General features: G+C 45.6%; 2 protein-coding genes across 6 annotated transcripts in view; both read right to left on the minus strand.

Moving 5' to 3' along the window:
* Window positions 1-5,633, minus strand: part of LOC118505159 (furin-like protease 1) — a 134,049-nt gene extending 128,416 nt beyond the window's left edge. Inside the window, exon 1 of the mRNA XM_036040553.1 lies at window positions 5,476-5,633. The gene's annotated coding sequence lies outside the window, so the exon portion shown is untranslated. The remainder of the gene's footprint in view (window positions 1-5,475) is intronic.
* Window positions 5,634-6,649: 1,016 nt separating this feature from the next.
* LOC118505152 (E3 ubiquitin-protein ligase TRIM33) overlaps window positions 6,650-26,459 on the minus strand; it is a 41,241-nt gene continuing 21,431 nt past the window's right edge. For 3 of the 5 annotated variants that reach the window (XM_036040535.1, XM_036040532.1, XM_036040534.1), the window contains 11 exons: window positions 16,749-17,249; window positions 12,702-13,016; window positions 12,369-12,621; window positions 11,837-12,292; window positions 10,706-11,220; window positions 10,338-10,602; window positions 9,810-10,246; window positions 9,292-9,742; window positions 9,048-9,204; window positions 8,853-8,976; window positions 6,650-8,767 (listed from right to left, as the gene is read on the minus strand). In XM_036040535.1, coding sequence (XP_035896428.1) covers window positions 8,609-8,767; window positions 8,853-8,976; window positions 9,048-9,204; window positions 9,292-9,742; window positions 9,810-10,246; window positions 10,338-10,602; window positions 10,706-11,220; window positions 11,837-12,292; window positions 12,369-12,621; window positions 12,702-13,016; window positions 16,749-17,249 — 3,633 coding nt within the window. In that variant the 3' untranslated portion in view covers window positions 6,650-8,608. The remainder of the gene's footprint in view (window positions 8,768-8,852; window positions 8,977-9,047; window positions 9,205-9,291; window positions 9,743-9,809; window positions 10,247-10,337; window positions 10,603-10,705; window positions 11,221-11,836; window positions 12,293-12,368; window positions 12,622-12,701; window positions 13,017-16,748; window positions 17,250-26,459) is intronic. The other 2 variants (XM_036040536.1, XM_036040537.1) reach the window with 2 other exon arrangements.

The raw sequence follows: 26,459 nt of genomic DNA on the forward strand, positions 1-26,459 counted from the left end.
GGATGAGAAGTAGGTTCAACAAATTCGTCTTGACTTCGGGAGATGGCGAAGAGTTTGATTTATGCTTTATCGAGTTATGTAACCTGCTCGAGATTTTGTATCATTCCGAACCCGTGTGTTTGTCGCTGTGTACTTCTTTATGGCTTCCTGAACCTCCCCCTCCTGTTCGTTGACTCTGTTTGCCGACTAACTAATCTCCCGTTTTAAACCAAAGATGCACAACAATGTACATCGTTTAGAACACACAATAAAATTAGTCACTTGAGGCGTTTGGAAAATGACTTCCCGCCCCATTGTTCTGTAGCGTTCCGAGTTCTAAACTGATCGCAAAAATAGTAATATTCCTTAGCACGGGCAGCGGGTCACCTTTAACAAATAACGCACATCAATCAAACAAACGTAGGGCGCTTTATGAATTCGAGGCTGGCCAAACGTCAACAAACCCCGTTGCCTTATCTAATCTCTGCCAACAATGCGACAAATCCGCGTGACACACGTATCCGATGACAAGCGGGCTTGGACACAAATGGCGCGGTGCCGAGTGAGGGAACCAGTTCAAAGACATGATCCACCAACCAGCGCGCACACCCAGAAGCAGCAAGCTCCAAAACATTGTGCCCACTTATCGGTCTTATCAGTCGGGATGGAAGAAGCGAGGCACGTCGCGATCCGTCTACCACGACTGCGAGAATCGTATGGGATATTCCTTCGCAAAAACCTTTGTGCTAACTCATCCAACAACGGTGGCGGTGGATTGTGTGCAGCAAACGCATGACGACTGCGACGTGGTCGTACATGGTCTTTTACAGAACAAAGGAATGTGGCATTTTTTTTTCTTGTCGTTCCTACACTAAAGCAACGGCACACGACCAGCTTAAATAAGTCGCCCGGGAAGACACCCGAGAGCCCGAGAACATTAATAGCTCTTTACAACCACCGTTTTGTGTCTTTTATCGCCAAGCAGAGCTCACATATGTGTGATCTTTTTCATATTTGAATATCCGGATGGATAGTAACTTCAGATGAAGAAGAACTGTTTTGAATTGTATGGAGCTGTTTGCAACAAAATCGAATAGCTGTGGGCAGTAGTTAATACATACCACGTTCCGATAACACAGCTGTCCGTAATTGAACTTCCCGAGAACAGATATATTTTGAAGCCCATCTATTTGTGGACACGGACTAATGCACCAACAAAGTCGATTATGCGTTTAGCTGAAACTGACACGCGACTTGGTTGCGGTTTTGGGGGAATTATAATTGAATTACACTGTATGCGTATCTCGTGCGAGAACAATGAGCTAATGCATATTTATTGCAAATTTCGTTGCCATTGCACCACGGTCAGGCGTTGGGCAAAATGCGCAGTAATAGATTACGTGATTTTTCTCTTGGATTACGTTCAGGTAAATAATTTAAAAAAATGTTCCTACTAGGTGACTATTTTCGAATTCATTCTTTGTATTTAATAAATTTATTAATAAATGTATAACGAAAAAAAAAATAAAGCTTACCTTTTAAATACAGCCGAAATAACGCAAGTGCGACTGTGACATGTGACGCCCTTTTTGTAGACTTTTAACCGATGTAACGCCAGCCGAACGGATGGTGTATTAGGTAAGTGCACGACGTTACACCACTCACATCAGCCTGAGTTTAAATCTCGACTCAACAAAAATCACTCGGAAACTTTTACTCAACAAACGCAGGCCTACACACACCACACCACCAATGCAAACTTTTATCTCTTACAAGCTATTATAGGTACAATTTTCATCGTAAATGAAAAACTCCATAAGAATATTCTACTTCTCGGCGTTTTTTTTCGAAATTCACCAACAGAAATTAAGCGCAAGCTGGTAGTGTAGTGTAGAAGCGATAGATGTCAGAAACAAGAATCGAAATGGCCCCAAAAATAAATCAAAGCATAGAAACTACCCTCCTTTGCCGGGCCGCTCCATTTTCAGCCCTAACGCGCTCAACAGCTCCGACAAAAAAGACATTTTTCCTTTCTCCTAGTTTGTTCCTACCCCAATTGCATTTATTCGTTCCCTCTTTTGGTTGTCATCATTATCTTACTATTGCGATTTTCCTCCTTTTTTCTCCTTCTTCTTGTGCTGCTTTTTGTGCACCTTTTCTTTTCGATGGGCAACTTTTGTTTACGGACACGCGGCAAACACTCGAAGCAGACTCGACTTGTTCTATTTTGTCTTGCTTTCCTGCTTGCCTGATTCCTTCACCTTTCCTAGGCAACAATCATGCACGGCACAAGTTGCCTTTTGGTTGCAACAGTACGTCGTTTCCATCCCGGCTTTCCCTCCCCACATGTTTCGTTTGTTTCGTTCTATTAGCGCCTGGTTTTTCCATCCATTCCTCCAGACCAGCAAACCAAAGGTGGATGACTTGGAATGAGAGAAAGAAAAAGCGAGGTGTGTTTGTTGCTAGCAGTCGCACACACACACACACGTGCGGACTGCGCACTTGTGAAAAGAAAATTTGCCCAGCCTGCTTTTCTGCCGCGTTGGATTTTGCTCTTAACCTGTGCTACTTTTCCGATGCTACTACTAAGCCTGTGCCGTTTGCCGTTTTTTCTTGCCTGCCCGGTGTGTCGGTTGCGCTCCGTCCCGTTAATTTCGTGCTTCACTGTTGGATGCCTTCTCCTGCCCGGAATAAGGGGTGAAAGAAATGAGCTAGAATGCCTTGTTTATTGCCTTTATGCTATTTACCTTCATATATTGTAGTGCTGTTGTTATAGAGCATTGTAATAATACTTCAAATTTTCATCATTTACGAAGCCTAAGGGATATTCATCAAACGAGGAAATTAACTCTTCAAGCCAAGAAAAGTATTCTTAGTCAGAAGAAGTTCACCTTCGGCAAATCGGAAAACCCCTTTTAATACTGACCAGCAATGGTTCTATCTACTAGATCACTAATATGGGAATAGCACTCCAACGTCGAAATTCTAGTTTAATTTAAAAAAAACTTTTCTTCCTTCCTCCTTTTCTAATCGTTGGCACTATATTATCAGTACGTATTTGCCTGCTTCATTGACTTGACCTACCGGTAGCCATCTAACACTATCCCAATTTCAATAATCAAGTCTAGATCTAGATCTTTCGCATATTACCATGATACGGCAAAACAGACGTCTTTATCCGAGTCATTACTCCCCAGGGTCGAGTGAGTCAAACCCATTCATGACCAAGTACTATGAAAGCAGCATTTTTGAAGGACATTTAGTTATCAAAATGTACAAACATAATTGTATAAACATGTACTTAAGGGTGATTCTCATAGTTTTGTATCTTGCAAGCTCTTATGCACCTACTATTTACGCATTTACGGTGTTGTGGGCCCTCATCCAGCTCCATCCTACGAAAAAAAAAAAAACATAAACCGGACTTGGAAGATAGCATGATAATTGTTCCCTTGCCGGATTGTCCACCCCTTATCGGGGATCCAAGCAGAAGACGTATTGGCGCACACGCTAGAATACGCGTATACGCGGTTCGCCTGTCTCGCTTACGCACGCACGTTGCTCGCTTTACGGCTGGACGGAGCTCACTCCCACTAACACACCGCCAGCTCGCACTTGTTTACACACGTCCAAGCGTACCGTACCAAATTCCTTCGCACCGAGCTCTGCACCGGTGTGTGCGTGTGCTCATGAACACGGGCACTCACCCGAATGCCCGAGCGCTCACGCATACTCTCAACCGCGAGTGCGTCAAGTGCCTGGATGGCAGAAAGAGACGGAATGTGCTCCTTAATCGCAGCCGAGAAACACAACATGAACACTACACTTTGCTGCTTGTTTACGGAATGTTACAAAACAATCCTTTCGAAGGAAATTGCATTTGCATTTAGGCGAGATGCAGGATCTTCCAACATTTTGTTGAACTTTCGCGTGATAAGAGCAAAACCCTATTTGTAGGGAGTTCACACTACACAGGAATGCAATCGAAGTGACAGATCAACTCAAGCACACGCACACCACAAACACACCTGCCCGTGTGTTTTGTGGTTCTCTTTCTCGCTCGTGCGTTCGTCTAGTGCCTTCTCGCGCTCGCAGCCGGATGTTGTCGTTTGCCTTGAATTGTTGTTTGGATGGACCACAACAACACACTACCACACACACACACACAAACACACTAGCACGCCCGACTCAAACGACGTGAATTGAACGATGAATTGTAAAGAAATGTGCTGCGTTTGGTTACATTTCATATTAATTTCGTACGGAAGGTTCGCACCCAGCAAGTGAGCGAGACACAGCGCCGAACGCCGGAAAAGTAGGCCAAACGAAATGGTTTCCACTGCAGCCGGAACACATGACTCCCATGAACGCTTTCTCTCGGATAATCTTCGGTTTTACATTACATTGGATTATGTAGTAATCTTGCAAAGTGATTTTTACAACCTTCGTAATAACCAGGCAATGACACACACACACATACAAATACACTGCCGCTCGCAGTAGACAGGACGTTGGGCCACGCCGTCCGTCGTCTACCTTTCGGGCAACAGCAGAGCAAGAGACCAAAGTGAGCACCAAAAAAACTCACAAACACAGCATCTCGTCATGGCGCCAGGCGCCACCAGACAGACCGGGCCAAAAACGTCACCCGAAAGAAGGAACAAAAAAAAGAAATCACAGCCCTTCTCGCGTGTTTGTGTGTGTATGTGTCGCGAGGCTACTGCCGTTCCGGAAATCAACCCCGTGTACTGTGAATCTTTCTATTGCTCGTGTGACGATCAAAGTAGGGCTTAACGTACACGATTTACGTACCGAGAGAAAGTAGGCGCAGAAAGAGGAAAGACAGTATATGCGACAATAAGCGCTCGTTCAAAGATCGTTGTTGAAATTCTTCTGGCCACAACCGAAAATTCCACCCCAATTATAAGATACGATCTTTTGGGGCCCAGGAACAATAAAGAATAGAGGCGGAAGCCATCATAGTCGCCAACCACTCCGCGAACGTAGATCATGTCAACGATCGCTGACAACGGGACTTTGGTTGGTTGCTTTGATTTAGCAGCAGCTCACTTGCTCTTCCTTCAGACCGCTTCTACACACACGCACACGCTGCTGCTACTCTACAGACGATCGACCAACCACACGCACTTTGCATTGCTTCGCATCAAACACGCACGCACACACAAACACACACACACTGCTGCAGACAACGGGTTTCACACAGAAGAACATCAACAACAATCGACACAGCCGTACGGCACCGCGTGCCACATACGATATCACGTTATTCACTGGCGTACTGGTTTTCCCCGAATCTCCGACGAATCGGACGAAACCGCACCAACCAACCGTCAGCTGATAGTAAGGAGGAAGTCAAAGATCATCTACTCGAACGGTAAGATGGATCCAATCCACGCGCCATTAACACTATGCACACACAAACCCCGCCGGACACACCAATCGCTCCTTTGGTAACAATCAGTAGAATTTTCTAACCTTTCAGGGAAACTCGACGTTCAACGCGCGAAACCGAACTGGTTGGAAAACGGCGGAACAGAGAATCCTTTTCCCAAGATCGGACCGACGAGTAGCGAGCGCGAGCAGCGACACACGTCCGTACTCTTGCAAGCGCTGGTACAAAGTGTGCGTGAGTGGCCACAGTTGGCGAAGTAAACATCATCAAAAACCGCCTGCGAGTCCGCAAACTACTGACACGGCGGTGCATTCACGCGAAGTTCATTTCATCGTGTGAGTGCGAGAGTGAGCGGGCCAGCTAGCTGGTGGCTAACTGTTTCGCTTACTCTTTCACACCATACGCGGTGAGAACGGACTTCGACTCACACAAGTGGTGGATGGAAAAGTGTATTTAAATCTTTATAGATTTGATTTTAATCATGCTCGAAATTAATTTCTGTTGAAGAAATTATTCGCGACACTACCAAAAGGATAAATACCTTGGTTCTTTGAATTTCATCCTCAGAAATGTGGCTTCACACTGACTGCACGTCTAGAGAAATTCCAAACAACTGCTCTTATAATCTGATTTTATGCTTTATAATACTAGTCAAAATCGGCGGTCCGGTGGCCGAGGCGATAGCGGCGCCGGTCTTCACACGGCAGGGCCGGGGTTCAAATCCCATCCAGACCGCCTCCCCGTACGAAAGGCTGACTACTTTTCTACGGGTAAAATTAAGTCACAGAAAGCCAGAAATGGCAGGCCGAGACCTCTCGAGGTTGTAGTGCCACAGAAGAAGAAGAAGAATACTAGTCAAAATCCTTTTACCTGTATTGGGACGCGTTTTGGAAAACTTCCATTACAATTTAACAAAATTATAATTGCAACTACCGCTAACTCTTGTGCGGTTCATGTGTGCAGCAGTAATTTAAACAGCAAGCAAGTTCTTCTGAGTGCTATATTTTCAAGCAAGCATGTCGGTACTCTAGCGGGAAAAATACAAACTAAAATTACGATTTGAATAACCGGCCTTTTGGGGCTTGCCAGTCAAACTAAATTATTCCCTTTTTCCGAGAAAAGATACGTAAACTAAAACTCTTTTATTACAAGTTGAGGGCTAAAAAAATTATCGTTCAATAAGCTACCAACACAACAGTCGATTGCAATGTTCTTGTTTCGGATGCACTGCCACACCAAAAGCCAACTCCATGCATATGGTTTACAATTTCACTGTGTTGTGTTGTTTGTGTTGTGTTTTCATTTCACTGCAGTAATACTATAATCTAACCATTTCATTGTCGTTTACGATGCATACATTAGCGGCTTACTGTAAATCCTCTACCGGTCCCTACCGTAGATCTGTCCTTTGTTCGAGTTTACTTGCATCAAGTATTAATTATTATCATATATATATGCATGTCTTAAGAGCATTGAGAAAGTTCAATGTTTTGCTGTTTTGCTGTTTTATACCGTGGTGCTGGTGTTTGGAGAACCTACGACACTACTACTACTACTACTACTACTTCTACTACTACTACTACTACTACTACTGCTAATATATCGATGAATGGAAGTATGCGGTAAGTTTTCATAGAGGTACACATAATCCTGCCCTATGCACGTGTGTATTGACGGGTGTTTTTGCTCATCTTTTTCAAATCAAATCGAAAACATACGGTCCTTTCCAATATTCGTAACGACTGGAGCAGAGTGTTTGTATGTGTGTGGTTAAGAAGGGATGAAAAATTCAATTCTCAAAGTATTGTATCTTTGTAACATTCGTATACTTTCTGCAGTTGGGCGTGGAGCGGTTTAGGATGAAATATTTGAAAGATGATGCTAAACTTGTCGCCTTACTAATTTAAAATAGTTTCCTTATACAATAAATGGGGTAGAAACGCGCCTACCAAACTTAGTGCCGGTAGTGGGGTAACATTCTACGAAAAACCTAGCATCAATTCCGGGAGAGTTGTTTCTAGCTTCTAGCACTTGATGCTGCTGTCGCTACTAACGCTAGTTGTTGTAATTCATGAGTTTTTAGACTGTATCCTTACGAGTCTATCCATACTATCGTAATTTCAATTATTCTGCTCACAGGCTGACTCAAAGGGAGAGGCAATACACAAATGTAAAGCCGCATCAAACAATCGTACGGGAACTTAAACTGCTGCTTATGTATGCTTCTTACCTTAGCATGAAATAATTATTGCGAAATACTAAATGAATGAAGATACCCCCTAACACGCATGACGCGCCTAAATGTATACAAATCCAAAAACACTGTACGCTCTACTATTCTCACGCATCCGCACAAAGCAAGCAAATATTAATAAATAATATTAAACTGTGACCCCCCCCCCCCCCCTCCCTTTTTTCATACCACAAATGTGGTATGAAATTTGGTGAAGGAATCTCATCTAAAGAAGAAATATTAAAAAACCAAAAACAAAAACCTTTTCACTCTATCAACCTCAAAACGGGAAATGCACACAGTCGGCCGCCGTTCCGTTTCTGTACACACGCCTCACTTTAAATCCACTTTGTCATGCACGATTGTACGATTCTACAAATATCAATTATCATGATCGTTGCTGCAATTTCACGAAGACATTCGCCTTTAAATGCTATGTGTATATGTACATCGACGTTGATCCACGTTTACCTGTCGGCAAGGAACGCACCGTATTACAGATTCTCCTGCACCGTTTCGGTTGGTGCGGCTATTGCTTCATCCATCCTTTCCACAACCGTCCCGTCAGATGACGCCGTCGTTGTCGCCGAATCTTGGACCGAGGTGGTGATGGTAATGTCACGAGCAGTTCCCAATACGTCCGCTGTCACTGCTGGCGTTTCGCTCTGCCGTGAACTAGGCCTTTCGGTCGTTTCTTTACATTCTCCCTTTCCACCAATCGCGTCCTCCATTACGCAACTCGCGCCTTCCTTACCTTCTTCCGTTAACGACTCGGTTTCCTGCTTCCACAGCAGTGCATTCGCTAGCTCATCGGTAGTTTTTTGTTCGGACACCGTTTCAGCGATGGCTTGCAGATCGTCACCACCGTTGGCGTGAAGGGACAAATCTTCCGGCTGTAGATCGCACAGCTGTTCGTCCAAATGCAGATCCGAGTGTGTCGCTTGCTGCATCATCGGTTCACCGTCCACGGGTTGCAGTGACTGTTAGTCGTCTTGGTGGTTCTTGACGCGTTTCGATGCGTTCTGCAGATGGTAGTCGTCGGCGTAGCAATCGATCTCGAGATACTTTGGTAACCACTTCGACAGCTGCTGTTCGAAGAACTTTTCCAGCTTGCGTGCATTCTTGTACGTCATGCTGTCCTCCTGTCGCCGGCACATCAGGGTGGAAAGATACATCAGAGGTCGGTTAGATTAAACACGGCACTGATCACACGTGCTGCGGACGTACCTGATAGTAGAGATAAACGTTGTCGAACAATCGCTTCACATCGGCGATAAACGAAACAATGTCCGTGTAATGGTCATTATTGCTCATTTCTAGTTTCTCGCGTATGATCGTCAGCGAAATTGGACTGTGAAAGCGAAAGAATGTACCATTATCGGCATTTGAAATCGAAACCCTTATCAGCAAAAGGTTACTTACTTTCGCACAATGTCATAATACGCCTTGTTGGTGTCCGGCTCGAGCTGACGGAAGGGCATGCTGGTTTCGTACTGGCAGAACAGCTCCAGCACAATCCGTTGCAGAATCTTCAGCTCCAGCGGGGTTATTCCTATGTTGCGCTTTTCTCCCGTCGGTTCTGCAAACAACACACAAGCACAACCAAATTAGACCGAAGAAGAAAGAAAAACCCATCTCGAGGGCCACCAAAGAGAACCGTTCCTACCGGGCGGTAAATCAGCAAAGTTGTAGCACAGCAAACACTGCCATGTTTCGCTCTCGTCCGGCAGCGAATCGATCACCGGTATGTGGCAAGTTTGGTGGAAGACCTTCGGGCACTTATCACAGCACATCAGCTCGCCACCGTCCATGCACACCGCACACCAGTCCTCGTTGGGGTCGAGATCCTTCGGCAGGTTTTTGTCGTCCAGCACGATGGTTGCGCTGTTGTTCGGCCCACCGGTAGAACCGGCGACCGAGCTCGAACCACTAACCACGGTTCCGGCGCTGGAGTTAAGGTCCGTGGAACTGTGAACCTGTGGAGACGTCGTTTTGCCACGATGTCCTTCGGGCAGCACTTGCACACCGTTCGAGTCTAGCTTCGCTATGGTGGCCATTAGATCGTTTACCGAATCTTCGCACGTTTTGTCGATCGATTCGGCAAAATCTTTCCCGGGCTGTGGACCAATAAACAAACGTTATTAGTCGAGGTGGAAAGCGAGAGGAACACAATTTTCAACTAACCTCGTTCGTGCTCGGGCTTGGCGTCTTCGGGTTGGTGGAGGACACATTTGGAAGAGCATTTTGTAGTTGCTGTAGATGATTCTGTAGCTGTTGTTGACTGTGTAATTGTTGCTGTTGTTGCTGTTGTTGTTGCTGTTGCTGCTGCTGTTGCTGTTGCTGCTGATGCTGCTGCTGTTGGAGCTGTTGTTGCTGTTGCTGTTGCTGCTGCTGCTGCTGCTGATTATGGTGATGATGGTGATGATGATGCAGGGAACTACCAATGGAGCTGGACGAACTGCCTCCTCCACCGTGTCCACCAAGGGAAAGAGTACCTCCGGACGAACCACTTCCATTGAGCAGCATTGCGTTTCGCATCGTATCGGGCGATTTCAGTGGAATTTTAAACGATTCATTCGGTCCGTTTCCAAACAGATGTAATCCTGAGGGACCACAGAAGCCTAAAATAAGTACAAACGAACATTAATTGAATGTACTTTCAGCGCCTAAATGTATGCCCTGCTCTGTCCGCATACATTCACCATTACTTACCATTGTTCTGCTGTGCCTGCATATTTTGGGGAATATGCCACTTAGCACCTCCACCACCTCCTCCCCCACCTCCTCCTCCGCCTCCTCCTCCACCACCACCGCCACCACCGCTACCCGTACCACCGGCTCCTGGAACGGGCGCACCGGAAAGCTGCGGTGGTAGCTGAGGCGGTTGCGGTGAGTTTGGACTGTATCCTGGTTGCGTTTGTTGTCCCGGATAGCGCAGCGACTGTTGCTTTGGTGTCAGTAAGGTGGACGAATTCTGCTAGAAACACAACGTGGACAAAACGAGCGAAGGAAACGGGACGTAAGGAACTCGATTTTTCCTCGGACTCGCTGCCTACCAGCAGGACGCGAATGATACTTACATTACCCATTATGTGTCGCATCGACGGTGGCATCGCGAAACGGGGAAAGGATTGAAAGCGTGCCGCGGCGGCGACGGCTGCTGCTGCCGCGGCCGATCCTCCCCCGCCCATGCCCATTCCTCCACTGTTAGGTGGTCCGCCGGGCGGCGGTTGATTGAAGCTTTGGTGTGCACCACCGGGGCCACCCAAAAAATTTGCCGGACCACCTAGCTGGTTCGCGAGACGGTGCGATGGTGGGCCGCCACCGCCCGAACCACCCGGCGACACACCGCTGCCCATGAAGTTTGCTGTGGCAGTAAATTGATTATTAGCCAGAGCGTTACTGTTACTGCCGGCGGCATTACTGTTGCCCGCGTGTCCCCCAGCATTGCCACAACCACCGCTACCACCCCCGGAACCACCACCAATGCCACTACCGACCCCGGTACCACCCGAACCACCGCCGACCGTTAGGCCGCCCGGTGGAAGCGGAGGCCCGCTCGACTTTTGATTCAATAAGTTACGCAAACTAATGTCTGGCGGCGATGGAATGTGGATGGTATCGTTTAAAACGCAGTCGTTAATAAGTAGCAGTAGTAGTGGTGCAGTGTGTTGTACGTCATAATGAAATGAAATTGAATCAGGCAGCGAATGTGAACCAAAGGGAAAGTTACCAACAAAAAACAACATAAGAAAGTAATTACAAACAATGGTGGCGATGAGGTGGTGGTTGTTAGGGTGGAAATAAAAGGAAAAGAAAAAAAACAACGAAAATAAAAAATAAACCGTTAATAAGCCCTCTAAGAGAAATAACGAACCAATAACCGAAACTAACTAAACAACCTTAACTTAGCCAAAACTATGGAAAAATGTTGAATAATAAATAAATCTCCTTGCCAATTTTCAACCGACTAGCTAATGTTTTCACTCTTATGTAAATAAATTACTCACTAAAGGTTAAATCACGAATGAAAATAGTGAACACAGCGCTGGTTGTTGTTGTCGAATGTTAGAACAATAATGATGCCACAATTATACTAACGACCAGTGCTCAAGCAATAAAAGTGTTTTGTTGTCTGAGTGTATGTCAATTGCGAACGTTCCGAACCCCTCCGTACTGACCCCCACCATTCTGCTTCAATCTCCACTTACCCATATTTTGTGGATGTGTCGAGGAGCTGACATGCTGCTGCGGTGGCATGCCCATCGGTGGACCCATCTGACCGAACCGTCCAAAACCTGGGCCCGGACCTGGTCCATTTTCCTGCGGGAACGATCGGTTCATCGGATGATTGGGCGGGAATGGAGCGCCAACCGGTACCCCGCTGCTTCCATTATACATGGGAGGCACCTGTGAGAATCCACCGCCACCACCGCCACCTCCTCCACCCGGTCCACCACCACCCGGGCCGTTGGAGGAAAGCGTCGTCATACCGGGACCCGGCATACCGGGCCTCAAGGGCGGTGTTATGTTTGGGCTCGGTTGCTTGCTTCTACTTTGAGGTGTAATCGGACCGGGGCCGGGTACGGGTGGCCCTTGGGGACTTGGCGCCGGTGATGGTGGGTACACCTTCCCATCGACTAGTATCGTTCCGATGCGTTGGATCACTAAAAGAAGAAACATAAAGCGACGTTAGAGATGCTGAGAAAATAATCTGGATTCCTCCAGTCTGTTTACACTTACCGCTCTGTAGCTCGGGGACGTTGGAAAGATACAGCTGGACACGAACCGGGATCTCCGGGTTGGGAATATCAGCCCGCTGGCTTTTTACCTTCTGCAGGTGTCGGGCTAGCGTTTTCTTGCTGTACAGAACGGCACTGTCGCTACCCTTGTCAAGCGCCGTCTGCACAAACTCTATACAATGGTCCGTGTGTCCCGAGAGCAGCTGAAGCGCTTCCTTTTTCTCGTTCAAAACCTGCAGCTTTGTGTCGCAAACCTAAAGCAAAGGACCGAAAGAGACATTTCATTAGTTTGGGCCATTTTTTTTTTATCTGCACAGAAGTGACCGTTACGTACCTGATTTAACCGGTACACGAGCTGCTTGCCACGCGTGTTGACCGCATTCGTAAGCTTTACCACCAGATCGGCGATCTCTTTGGACAGCTCCTTCTTCTTCTCGCTGATCTGCGCCTGCCGATCGTCGATTACCTTCATGGCGCTGGACAGCAGCACCTTCTTGTAGCTGATTTCGCTCAACAGCGCACTGAGGCTGCTGCGCGTTTCGCTGGCAATTTCGTTGGCGAACTTGTACTTGTGGTCTCGGTGATCGAGCAGCTGACAGTCGCGGCAGGTCAACCGATCGCACGTTTCACAATAGAGAGACAATTTTTCCTAGAATGAGAGAAAAGAAGAGACTGCATTAAGATCTGTAAGAGTTCGTCCCTAATTCCTCATATTCCTACAATTCCCAACACAATTAGCTCCACACGGGGGGGTTCCGTTTTAGTGCTTGAGGCGGGGGGCCTTGAAATGTCAAACCAACCTGGGCAACGTACGGAGACCATGAAATGGCAACGTTGGGGAGCACAGCACATAATGAGCTGCAGCTGTCTGTCTGTCTGACTGTCTGTTGGTGAATGTTTCCTTTTCCGAAATCACGTCTTGTGCTGTTATTTCAGCAGCTGTTCGAGGGCAAGGGACCTATTTATGGCAGAAATGTCACAAACATGCATCGTGTTGTTGATGGTCAGATTCCCCCCGTAAGCGACGTGTTTCTTGTTCATCCTTACAAGAAATATGTAAGGTAATATGTAAGGGCATTCAATCTAACACTCCGGGACACGGTGGATCGAATACAGTTTGGAATAGCTTCATCAGAGCCACAATATTTATTGTACTTCGATATCTATTGTACCTGATGAAATTTGAGCTCTTATATATCGATCAAGTGCTTTGAACAGCACTCTCATTTAAATTTCATTAGTTGTACAGGCACAGAATTGACAATTTTCTTCAAATGTTGCTTCTCAGCTTTCCACACTGATTGCTCGTTTGATGACACAATAAAATGAAGTCGTTTGAACCAGGGATGGATCGTTCGCTTTTTTCATCTGTGATTCATTCCTTGCATGTCGTACAAGATGGCTTCCGCGCTCAGCTCCACATCGTATCATCCCATTCGTCTCATGTTTTTGCAAACCAAATCATATGAATCTCTATAAGAACCAAGAGAAAAATCGTATCAAAATGATGAACCTAGCACCGCCTGGCTCCTGCCGCATCCACCAGCCCCAACCCAACTGGCAGGATTATTGCTGGCGGGATTATGCAGTAAGGTTGTGTGCACATGCACCATCTGTTGTAGCACATAAATTTCATTGAAATCCAATTTATTCCTACACTCCTGCTCGTAGTAGTAGTACACGCTTCTCGCTGTGCTGCGATGATGCTATCGGGCAGCAGGTGCTATCGTACATATTAAGCTGTTCGCAATGTACATTGCCTACACGTCTGTCCGAGGCGGCTGTACTGCAACGAGCATAACGGCTGCACAGCAGCTGCCAACACATTTGCAAGCTCTCGAGAGTCCTTCAGGAAATCGATGGAGAAAATAAAAGGATCTAGACCGGAGATTTGGAGCCTCATGTTTTGCGATTGCGACTCTTATTGGTACGATTCTTGGACCAAATTTAACTTTACTGGTAACCTCCATTTGATTGATGATGACCCCGTTCGTTACTAGCACCGGGACAGGATGCAGTAAAATTACAACACGAAAACTTGCATGTCACCATCAACCATCGTGTTCATTTCGTCCAAATGGCCGAACTACGCTTGAGGACGCTACCATTTAAATAAAACAGATGTTTATCGTTTCAAACATCAATCATCGATTTTGATTACCAACGAATAGCGGTGCCGGCGATGTTGGTCATAAACAACAAATAAAGCTTTCTGCGAACCTAGATAAACATTTCGCTTGACGTTCCAGTTGCGTTCGCGCTCAACGGCGACCGGCAGACAGGAGCAGGTCGTCGACGTTTCATATTTCGCCAACCGAATTGCACTAATAATATGGCATTCGTGGGGAGGGCGGCGGCTGAAGTAGGCATTGAAGTAGGCACACTATTTGCCCACATCGGCAACTTATTCCACAATCGATCGCGAATAATAAACATCCGAATCTCCTGCAATCAGCAATATCGTACCTGCATCAGCCAGCAAATCGATCGTTTGGTGATCGGGGGTTGGGTGGCCGGCCCGCTTCTGGCCAGTTATTGGTTGGAAGGATTTTTAATAGCCGCTTCAATAGCGCTTGATTTATTGCACCACAGAAAAGCTGGGTACAACATCGTACACAAAACGAAAGGAACAATCGATCGCGGACCAACACCGGGCCCGCTCGGCGAGTGCTGCAGCAAGGGCTTAATGAAAAGGGCAAGCAAATATTCGCGCTTCTTATCGCGGTAAATCTACCGCCGGGGTGCCCAAAAAAGGTGGAAGTCGAATTGGGAAGCAACGTTGCCACTGTTTTTGGTAGCCAGCAATTCAACTCACCGAAAGGTTTCAAATATTTTTATAGCAAAAGGCGGTTGAAAATGGTGCCAAAATATTGCCGGATGTAGTTCTTGGACATTAGCGCCTCGTTTATGGCAAATTAAATTTTGCTTTTTTTTTCTTGGTTCAACAATAACCACACCTTTGCCAAATTTAGCAAACAAAAATGGGATATTTACATCTGCCAAAGCAATTGGTAGACATTACATCACCTGCAGAGCAAACAAATCTCTAGTTCTAGGAGTGGAGCATTGTGATAAATGTCAGCAAGCTTTAATCAAACGTGCGGCCCAAGAGACACTATCATTCCACAACATCATTTGCATAAAAGCACACAACAAAAAAGCATAGACGGTGTAAAGTGAATGAATCAATATTGACATTTTTCATTCGGTGCGTCATGAAAATTGTAAGCATTCAATCGTTTTTCATCGTCCGGTTCTTCTCTCATATGGTCAGAGTGTGAGCGGCGAGTATATGCTGATAAGATTATCACGCCACGGTTTAATTAGCGAGGATATTTTTTTTTTGTTTGTTGTTTCTTTTCAGTTCCTAACGAAATGAATCATTATCGCTTAGAGTGTGTGTCGTGTCTGTTGTTGTGGGAATGACATAAGTGCATGTGCATACACACTCTACGTGTGAGGGAACACATTAGGAAATACTTGAATTTTAAGTGCAGATTTAGTAAAAGTTCTTGTTCCTTTTGTGGTTTTGATCAGAATTCTCTCCCCGCGATAGTCACGAAATAAATTTCCAAGGCTCAGATAATATTAATCTCTCACCAAGAATTGAACCCACGTCCTGTGATGTGGAAAGCGTTGGACTTACACAAGTGCTCCGTTGCGTCATCTCATGTAAGTCTGCTTCAAATTCGACCTGCATCAGCTGGATATTAAAGCGTAAACATTCCAAACGTTTCGCCATTCCATTCTCCCTGTCCACGGTCCAACATTTAAGCAAAAAGACTCTTGCGAGCCAACACAACTAAATGATGTGTGCTTGACGTGACTTTGATGGAGTTTGTTCAAACATAGATATGCGATGTTTCAGTAGTTCGCACACACAATCCATCCATTGTATGGTTTAGCAGCACGTTGCATAAAAGCGCCCGGCCCAGCCCCGTTTGGTGGTGGCCGGGAATTCGGCCTAATGAACCATAACCGAACAATGTACACCATCAACCGTCGAAAACTAAGCACAACACTCTGCGCAGCTAGAACGGATGTGTGTTAATGACTTCGGCGTATCGACAATGTCCAACATTGTGTGGGAGCGGATTTTACAACAACGACAGTGGCTACAAAAGCTCCCTCCACTCCCGTCGTGACCCTCGTTCCGTTCTTCGGCAAGTGTAAAACTACTCACAATACCAGGACGCTCCGTCTTGAAGGAAACATTCAATGCATGAGCATAATAATGACTTGCTTTGTACTCTTGGTGGTCCTCCCAGATTCAACTACACGACGAGACATACACCGGAATACGCCATAAAAATTGCTTAAAATTAATCCCGCACGAACTGGAATGTATACACGCTACTTTTAAAGACAAAATGTCCCCTACCTGTGGGTGCATGTGGCACATGATATTCTTCCCGGCCAGCCCATTGCTGCCCGTCTGCTCGCTGCACGCCGCCTCCTTCGGCTTGATCGTGTGCTCCTTCGTGATCTTTAGCCGCTGGTGGGCCTGCACGCAACTGTCGCATATAAACTCGGCACACTCCACGCACCAAGAGGTGGCGTTCGCATCGTCACTGCAGCTGCTACACTTGATCTGATCCTTCGTCGACTCCACGCTGCCCGGATTGTCCTCGCCGCTCGCCGACGACGTTTCGCTCAGGAACACGTTGTCGATGATGTACTCGAGCCGGCTTTCCATCTTGCACACCGGACACATGAGCGGCGAGTTGTGCGACAAATCCGTGATCTTCTGCTTGACGCACGCGTGACAGGCAATGTGCAGACACTCGAGCAGCTTCGGATGATCGTTCGGCGTGAGCGTTTGCTGGCACCAGACGCACTTTGACGGTGCCGGTGGTTCATTAGCCGTTTCCGCTTCATCAATCTGGTGAAATAGGGAGGACGAGAGAATGGTTCGGAAGGAAAGTATTAGAGATTTGTTTCTGTTTGGATATACGCAATGATTGTAAGCAAGCTGAGGGTACCGGTCCGATATTCATGACATTGGACAATTCCTCCAAAGGTATCTTTATCCGCAAACTCATCGTTGTAACTTTGATCCCTTGCTAACCCCACGCACTCTGTGTTAGAATGCTGTATTCGTTAATGGTGCAACCTTGGGCCTAAAAACAAAAGCGCTTCTCCCCGGTTTTGCAATTCAATTTTGCACCCTTTCGCTAGGTCAAACGGTACAGAACTGGACCTCCGCACGGTGACCACCGGTAACGGTGGTGCCGTGGTAAGTCTGACGACTTCATATCCAAGGGAAAGGTTACAGCTGTCGTTGGTACGCTGGATGTACAATCTACATTCAACGCCGTGCCTTGGATTCCATTTCTGAGTTCCTGAAGCTCCACTCACAAACCTGTTGAGTATGGACACGTGGACAAACCATTTGGAGCCACGTCACATCCTGGGACCAATGCAGAGAGAGACCTCTATTAAAAATAATTGTCACATTTTGTTTGAATTCCAGCTATCACCGGGGCGTATTATTACAACTCTTCACCCCTGCGAGTGGCATTCGTAACTCCGAGGCAACATAGCGCGCCATACACTAACGAGCGGGTTTTATAATAATAGGTCAGAGAAATGTTCTTTCTTTTGTTTCTGCTTCGTTTGCTTATCACATTACATAGCTTCGCTTCTAGAGAATACAATTAAGCCCGTGAGAAGGAAAACCAACATCACCAACATAATTGCTGTGTTTAATTAGGCGGAGCATTTCGCTCGGTGCCATCGCAAAACATGATCGCCGGGCTGATGAAGATATGTAACTAATTACAAGAATCGTAATGGCTCTTCCGTTTTTTTTTTTTTTAAATAGTTTCCCAAGTTACAAAGAACTAGTTGATTAAGTGGCTTCTCAAGAAAACTATCATGAGATAGGAATGTTTTGCAAAACACAGCAAATGAAAAGAATTTTTGTTTCTTCCACAGTCTGATTCATCCGTTAATCTGCTATGCAAAGCAGATGAATCATTCCAGGGGGAAAAACAGTACAAATTAAACTATTAAAATAACCGATTCATATCCTTACAACACAAAAAATGGAGTTTGACGATCGATAATAAGTCACAAAAAAATCAATACCCCACACCGAACCAAACCAAACACAAAGCTTCTGCTGGTGCTTTCGGAATCGTCCCTTTGCAGCCGCCAACCAACTTGATAAGATCGATGGGATTTGTTGTTTGTTTTTCGGGTGGGAGCCTAAGAAGATCGAACACACTTTTGCTTGTTTTTCCTTACGTTTCGTGTGTTTCCAAAGGTGACTCTACGCCACACACACCATCCAGAGTCTGGGCTGCTGACGGTCGTAAAGCTGCCATAAACAAGCGATAAGATAAGGGTTCATGATAGCTGATTAAACATTAAAATATTCCCAGTTGCATACTCGGTGCCTAGGTGCAGCGCCGAACACCGGTCGCCAAAGCTTCCCGATTTCAGAAGGATTAATTTGAGCAACGGCGAACAAACAGAAACCATCGAGAGGAAAGTAAGTGAGTTTTTTTCGCTTCTAGTGGAGTTCGCCTGTCGTAATCAGCTCATGGGCAAACATAACACACACAAAAAAAGCGAAGAAGAGAAAACGCCGCCCCTTTACCCGGTTGGGGTGTGAGAAAGTTGTGGCCGCGGTTTGGCAAGTTTGGCAACGTCGCAAAATGGTCTCGGCTCAGCACGTGTTTCTACTCAACCATCCCGGGACAGAGAGGGCGAGTGGCCTACCCCTTCCCCCCCCCCACAACAGTCCAAGTCCAAGGGTGTTGAGTACGTGTGTGGGGGATGGATGAACGGAGATCGACAAGATGCAGTTCGAAAAAAAGAGAAAATAATGCACACTGTTTTAGTTCGTACAGGAAAAGTCAGTTTCGATCATAAAAAGATCACGCAACAAACACACACACACACACACAAGGTCCACTTTCCCCAACGAATGAGAAAGTTTTTGGGGGTGGGGTTGGAACGACGGTTTGGGGGAATTCCTATAACTTTGAGGTTATTTTTAACACATTAAGATCAGACGAATTTGATTGCTCTTAGCGAAGAAAGAACCATTCGTTACGCCTCCTATACCTTGACAGCTGCTGCCAAAAAGTCATTTCAGACCGCGTGTGTTTGTGGCCCCCCGTCCTGCTGGCAAATACTAATAAAAAATGACATTGATGGGCAAGCTTTGATTGCGGTTTCACAAAAATAAATTTAATTTACGACCACAACGCGCACACACACACACACGCGCGCGGTTCATGATATTGCACAAAGCACATTGCCCTTTTATGGCCTCTCTATAAACCAATCTACTTTTCTTCACTCGTCTGTGCTGCATCGATCATCATACTGACATTCTCAGCACACAATGAACAATGGGCTTCTCGAACAGTGGGTTCCATCATCAATCTTCATTCATCTTAATCAAACCACCCTTTTTTTTTCGCGAGCGCGACCCATTCCCCTTCACTACAAATTGCAGAAGAAGAATGGAAAAAAAGGTTCGAAAAATCTGAACCATACTTAAACTTCTTCACTCGAGAACTGTACAATCATTGCCGGCATTATTTGTTTTGTTGCGTAGCTGATAAATACGTTCATTTGCATACGGCTCAACCACATGGGGGTCTCAACCTAATCTCAAGCTCGTTTTGGACAGCCGAAAACAATCAATTACGATTCATGAAAAATTAGGCAATTTCCCACAGCATCCCACGCTCAGCTACGAGTAGCAGTAATGGCGGACCGAGTCCTCTTGAGATTGTGGACTAACGAAATGAACCTCTTGTGCCAGATTGCAACCATACACCGAGAGCATTATCTGAGTGCACCTACCTAAAAGCAAAAGTACGTGATCGTTAATTGATCATCCAACCCAGCGCATGCAACAGAGGCGTGAAATGTCAACTCCTTTTGGCGGAATGCTAATGCGCACAGCGAAGAAGAAAAAAAACTCCAGTTAAGCTGTATTAGAGCGAGAGACAGAGAGAGAGAGGCATGCTCACCCGTAAACACCTTGAATGTGTTAAAAAGTTCATTCACTTCACGTGCAACCGATGCAGCAAGCACGTTGCAATTTAATTACAATATTCATGAGATAATCAAGCTCCGTAAGGCAGGCACGTTAACTAGCAACAATCAGCAACGCAAGGTGCAAAAGATCAGCTCTAAAATATCTCGTACTTTCCAATCTGAAGATCGTAAATTTCAAACATTTCCCCACCCTTCAGTGTTAATATTTATTTTTAATTCAATTACTCACTCCCTAGCCACCGAACCCGGTTGTTGTCACCGTATACTAAACCATCCACGCATCACGTGCTCCTTCTTTGGCCGTGGGTGTGCTGCAGCAAATAAAAAAAAAAAAACACTTCCTCCCATGCATACCTCTTTTTGGGATTTGGAAATGACTAATAAACTTCCAGCCGCCAAAGTGTCGCACTCGGCTGATGAGTATGACAAATTATTGATCAGCAGCGTAAGGCGACTGCCAAGCTTGTAACCAAATCACGTCCAAGAAATTACGCGCCTACAACAACGAGCACGAAATTGCTGCTACAATGTCCCAAAAAGTTTATGTCCGTTTTGTAAAAGAGATCGGCCAAGTGTCGCCGAGCGCAATAGAACACGACGAACAGAATGGAGGGTACAGAAATTGGACAGAACGACACGTATCCCACGCGACTGGCACGAGAGACATACGCCCAATTTCCGTTCAATGTTGGCATAATCGTGTTGGAATCGTGGTAAATTGCAATCGTTTCGAATTTAGCTGTTCCGACAGTGAGAAGAGATGATCTTCTGTCATGTAAGGCTCCTCACGAATCTACCTAATTTAAGGATTTTTCTTGTTGTAAAAAAAACATAAGCTCTCGCACCATAATTCGTGAAGCAGAGACACTTACTCATCCCGATGGTGGTATCACTTGACAGAAACATGATCTGATCGTACCTTTTGCTGTTCCAACAGATGACACCAGGCCCTGTCTGCCTTATCTCGATATACGATCACTTCACACGCACGCACGTGTTCCTTTTCGGGGCCCGGTCACGCATGTGTACGCCACACGTCACGAATACGTCTCTAAGAGCGACGAGGTTGCTGCTGAGCAAGTTCAGGCCAGCCTCCATAAAATACGACCACGACTTCTATACCATATACAAACACAGGACCTTGCCATATTGACAGAGCCCTATATTTGAACTATGGTAGGAACAGGTTGAGACTTTTTTCTTCTTCTTCTTCGGCCACATTCGCGTAGGAGAAAACGGTTACGTAGGCATGAAAAAGAACGGTGCACGAACGTCTGTTTCGAATGTGTGCCTGCGCGAGCGTGGGCAGAATGACAGTTCCGGTCGTCGCGAGAATCTAGAGCATCTCTCTGCGTGTCATTAGAAATGGGTGATGTGTTTTAAATTGCTAACGTGTGATAAACTACAGTTGTGATCAACAGTTTAGGCTATATTCTGCTCCAGGAAAATAAAACATTGGCAAGTTCTTTCTTCTCTTTGTAAGAACGTAGCACTTCTTCTTTGTAAGTCGTAGCACTTCTTTGTAAGAACGTCTTTGTAAGAACGTAGCACTTCTTCTTCTTCTTCCTTGGCCTAACGATCTCCTAGATCATGCCTGCCAGTCGTTATGTCATGCCAGCTGTTAGGTCAAGTCAATAAGGCTTACCAGACTTATTATTACCACATAGTAGGAGAGTTAGTCAGTCCTCACTATGGGAGGACGACCCAGATGAGACCTGTATCCCGGTCCTGCCGTGTGAATACAGGCCCCTCTGTCACATCTACCCACGGGCCGCTTCTAGGATACAAAGGATATAAACTCAATAGACGCTTTCTACTAGAGAGGGTTTAAGATCAAGGGTCCAATGACAGGAGTTGCAGTATTTGCCAGTAGGATAGGATGTCAGGCATAATCCCATCGCGTTTTTACTGCATTATCTTAAACATATTGAAGTTATAGGCAACTCTTAGGGTCGTCCAGTTTTTTTCAATATTTGGTCCTTTTCCAAGAGATCATAACCATTTTGGGACGTTCGTTCGCGGTTTTCCATGCTCAAATCTCCAGCAATGACATTATACCCTTATAGAAAAGTTGGCAAATTTCCATTCCAGGAGCCAAACAGTTCGTCTCAAATTGGTGGAAAATCACTAACTTCCAAAAAATAAATAAACATTCGAGTGAGAAGATTTGATTAAGGTTTGCGATTGGATAGTTCGAAACATTCTACACATTTTCACTCGTCGGGTGCAGTCTGGTCCTATGCTTAAACTAACTCTAGAGCTTAACTTCTTTTGGCGTAATTACATTAAGGAATAGATGCAGCCTGTCGCAGCGTAGCAAATTCGTTACAGAACCCTAACGTAAAGTTAGCTTGCTTCCTTGCTCTAGAGCTGCTGTAGCTGACAACATTGATAATGATTACTTTAGAATGTTCTAATTGCTTTGGACTAACAGTACTAACAAAATGGATTGTCTTGCATTGTGCATTTGTGCTACACAGGGAACAGTTCTGTTTCGTTCCGAGCCGATTCTCGTGTATTTCAAAATGTAATTTAAATTAACCAACAACAAAAAACAACTCACTAATCCCATCGTCCCAAAGCTTCTTTTACCGAGCTCCAAAAACTTGCCACAATTGTACGGTCCGGATGTCTGGAAAATATCACACACAAAAGAAAAATACATTCCAATTGTGCCAAAAGTTGTGCTTCATATTTTGCAAGCTTTGCATTTTTGCGTTCGTCATGATCGGCGTGTGCAGAAAGAGGAAGAATGAAAAAGTTTTCTTAATAACTTTTTTCATTCACCACATTTTGCCAAGTCTAACAACCGAAGAGTCAGCATCGAAGAAGGCAACACAGAACACGGATTCGCGTACTGAGCAGTAGGTAGGTGTAGCAGAGCTAACTTTTGCCTCAAGAATGTCTTAACAAACGAATCAAACTCGTGCCGCTCGTGGGGTAGAATAATCTCGCAAGACACCGAGCACTGTTGCAGATGCAAACATTTACGCAACAAGCAGCAGCGTGCGAAGAAAGCGCGAGGTAAAGTAGTTAAAATTTAAATAAAACATTCACACGGTACGCAAAAGGGGAAAAGAAAGCGCGCTCATTTTTGTTTTTCTTTCTGAAGAGATGGATTTTTTTTAACTACTTGGCTGGTGCTTTTTGGAGAAGTTAAAATGAAATAAATTCGTAATTGAAAGGCATGGAATAATATACACTACGGACGGATCTTGTCTTCTGAGAGAGCGAGCAAAATATGGCAAGGATCCCCCCGTCTGGATACATCCGCACGGGAAAAATAAAAATAAATGAAAAGCTGAAAATCGGACCGGCATCATCATTCGTCTTCTGCCCGATGATCTTTACCCTCTCTCTCTCTCTTTCTCTGTCTCGTCTCGCCGTGGTCCCTCTGTCGGAATCCTTTTACCTCGAAAAAGTGATGGCGGCACTTCTTTGCTCACCGACTGCAGGGACCATAAATAACCGGATTATGGAGATTTCAAACAAGAAATTTTATAAAGCTCTTCTCCAACCGTCCGGACCGTGACTGAACGTTTGCATCACAAACCGGCGCAACCAGCGGCATTTTATGCTTCGATGAATAGCGTAATCAATTCATCGGTACTAGCCCATCCCTTCGGCGCGATTAACGCGAGATGCTGAATGTACACACATTCGTAACAGGATGAACCGTGAGCTGGGGGCAAGGGTTTCCCCCGAGCTGTTTGGATCGCCATTTCCAAAGGGATAAAGCCGAAGGGAAAACAAATGGAAGCCAATAAAGCGGCACATGCAAGCGCAATTTTAATGAAATCTCTCTTCAGTTTAATTACAAAATAACTTTCCGCGCTCCGAACGGTCCGGTCGATAGGCAGTAGATTATTATGATGATGTCTGATTCATTCGTAAACGCGGGCCATGGTTATTTCCTGCTTCAAGTTCGTTGAATACATCGATATTTGTTTCCGATTAAATCATTAAGGCTTCATATATACTAACATCCATAACAAAACCATTAAAAAAGAAGCAATGTGTACCAAAGTAGCAAAACTGATCGTGTGGATGCTGAAAGCAACCTGTCCACTCCTCCTTCGACATGCCAATTCAGATATTCCCGTGGTGATGCGAACGGTTAGAATAACTGCTTTACCATTTAAATCTCATCCCCAGTTTACGTCCTGCGTTTGCATATTTCGTAACTTTGTTCCACAGACAGAACGCCGGAAGCAGCATCAGCGTTCGTTGAAGCGGTCCGATATTATTGTTCAAGCACGGCGGCAGGATGCTGGAGCTTTTATTCGAAGCTTTCAGCTGTCAATCACCGTGCAAGGATGAAATGGCAGCTATTGTCGGTGCATCTGAATCGGGGTTACAGGAACGACAGGAACGAATGATAACCAGATACTGTGCAGTTCTACAAGGAATTGTGCTCTATAGAACACACGGTAATTGGATTCTCCAGTGATAGGAAAAACACAAGCAGTTCATGGTATTCCCGCAAGAGACATCAGCCAGACGGCATTGATATGATAGCCATTGATACTAGAGCTATTCTTGACATGAAAGGACATTTAGTTTTATATATCCTCGCTATCAGGAGCGGGTTTCTTGTGTTTGGTGAACGCACCCATCGAAAAGTCCTTACTGGGAATTGTAGGACTAACGGACTAACTAACGAGACATCGCCCTAATTATAATAAGAAGGACAATAGGATGTTCAGAAGCATAGGATACCATCAAGAAAATGAATGAGATAAGTTTACGATCAAAGCTTTATCTCTCAATCCGTAAACAAGGATATAAAAGGCTGCAAATTGAACTCTCGGCGAAAGATTCTCCTTGACAATGTCCCCAAATCGATGGTTCTTCGGCTGCTGCCTACACACAATAGCCCAAATTATCTCATTTAATGGATGGCGTTCATAAAAGAAACAATTTATGGACCAATTTAGCGACCGTAAAGCACACGGCCAATCGTGTTATTCCGAAGCTATACTTCCGCAGATCGCAGCTCGGGCTCGAAAGCGAAAATGATCCACTATCATTCATAATGCTTCACTCAAGAAACGCAGCAACAACACACTGTTAACGAGCAAAGCAGCAGCAAATCAGGAGTCAGTGCTGCGCCGCGCGACCCAGTTGAAGGAGTGACACACACACGCGCGCATTTCTGTCCAAAAGGGAGCTGTCAATTTATTTTCCTTTTCTAATGTCATTTCAAGGTGAGCCGGCAGACAGGGCCTGGCCTGGGGTCTCTTGCAAGGAAAATGTCGCCAGTCTTCGCCATCATCCGGGGCAGCACAACTCAGCAAAAGCCGTAAAAATAAATAACACTAGCCATAATAATAAATGACAAGCATTAACCTCAAAAAAGCGAGAGTTTTCTTTCTTTCTTTCTTTTTTCGTTGTTTCAAAACACATGCCAGCCGCAGCTCCACCTGCAGCACACACCACGCTGGCGTGACCGGATGCGGTCCGGTCCCATGGGCAGGAGACAGAACGTCCCATCCGTCATATCCCTTCCCCTTCCGCACTCCCCGTTTGCGTGGGACCTGACGAGTGCGCATCTTAACCGTTGGCGCAGTTATTTGACGTGTCGTAATCTTTCACACACAACCCACCACACCACGTCAACGAAATGTTAATGATATTGGGTTGAAAATTGAAAGATATTACAAACGATCGCAGCGCGCACGATTGCCAACAGGCTTTGTGTGGATGTGTGTGTGTGTGTGCTTCCGTTCCTTTTCGCTCACTCGTCGTCGGTGGGGTTGCTGAGCGGTGAAAAACAGGGACGATAAAATACACCACCCGATGGGTGCGTGCCGCGTTACGGCCCATTTAGGATCGCCGTGACGTGCTGCAACGTTGCCACGTTTTAAGCTCCGACATCGTGCGAAACAAAGCTGGCAACAGGGCACTCGAGCAACAAGACGTTGCTGCCAACCTTCTTCAAACGACTGTCAAACTCAGCACGAAATGGGGCTAGGTTTCTTTAATTCCGGGGGCTGTTTTAAAAGGTCCCCTTCTGGAAGGATAAAAGGGACAAATGATCGTATGTTTTTTGGTCCTTAAACCCCTTTGG

The sequence above is a fragment of the Anopheles stephensi genome, chromosome 2 (assembly GCF_013141755.1).
Source record: "Anopheles stephensi strain Indian chromosome 2, UCI_ANSTEP_V1.0, whole genome shotgun sequence".
In the NCBI taxonomy this organism is placed as follows: Eukaryota; Metazoa; Arthropoda; class Insecta; order Diptera; family Culicidae; genus Anopheles; species Anopheles stephensi.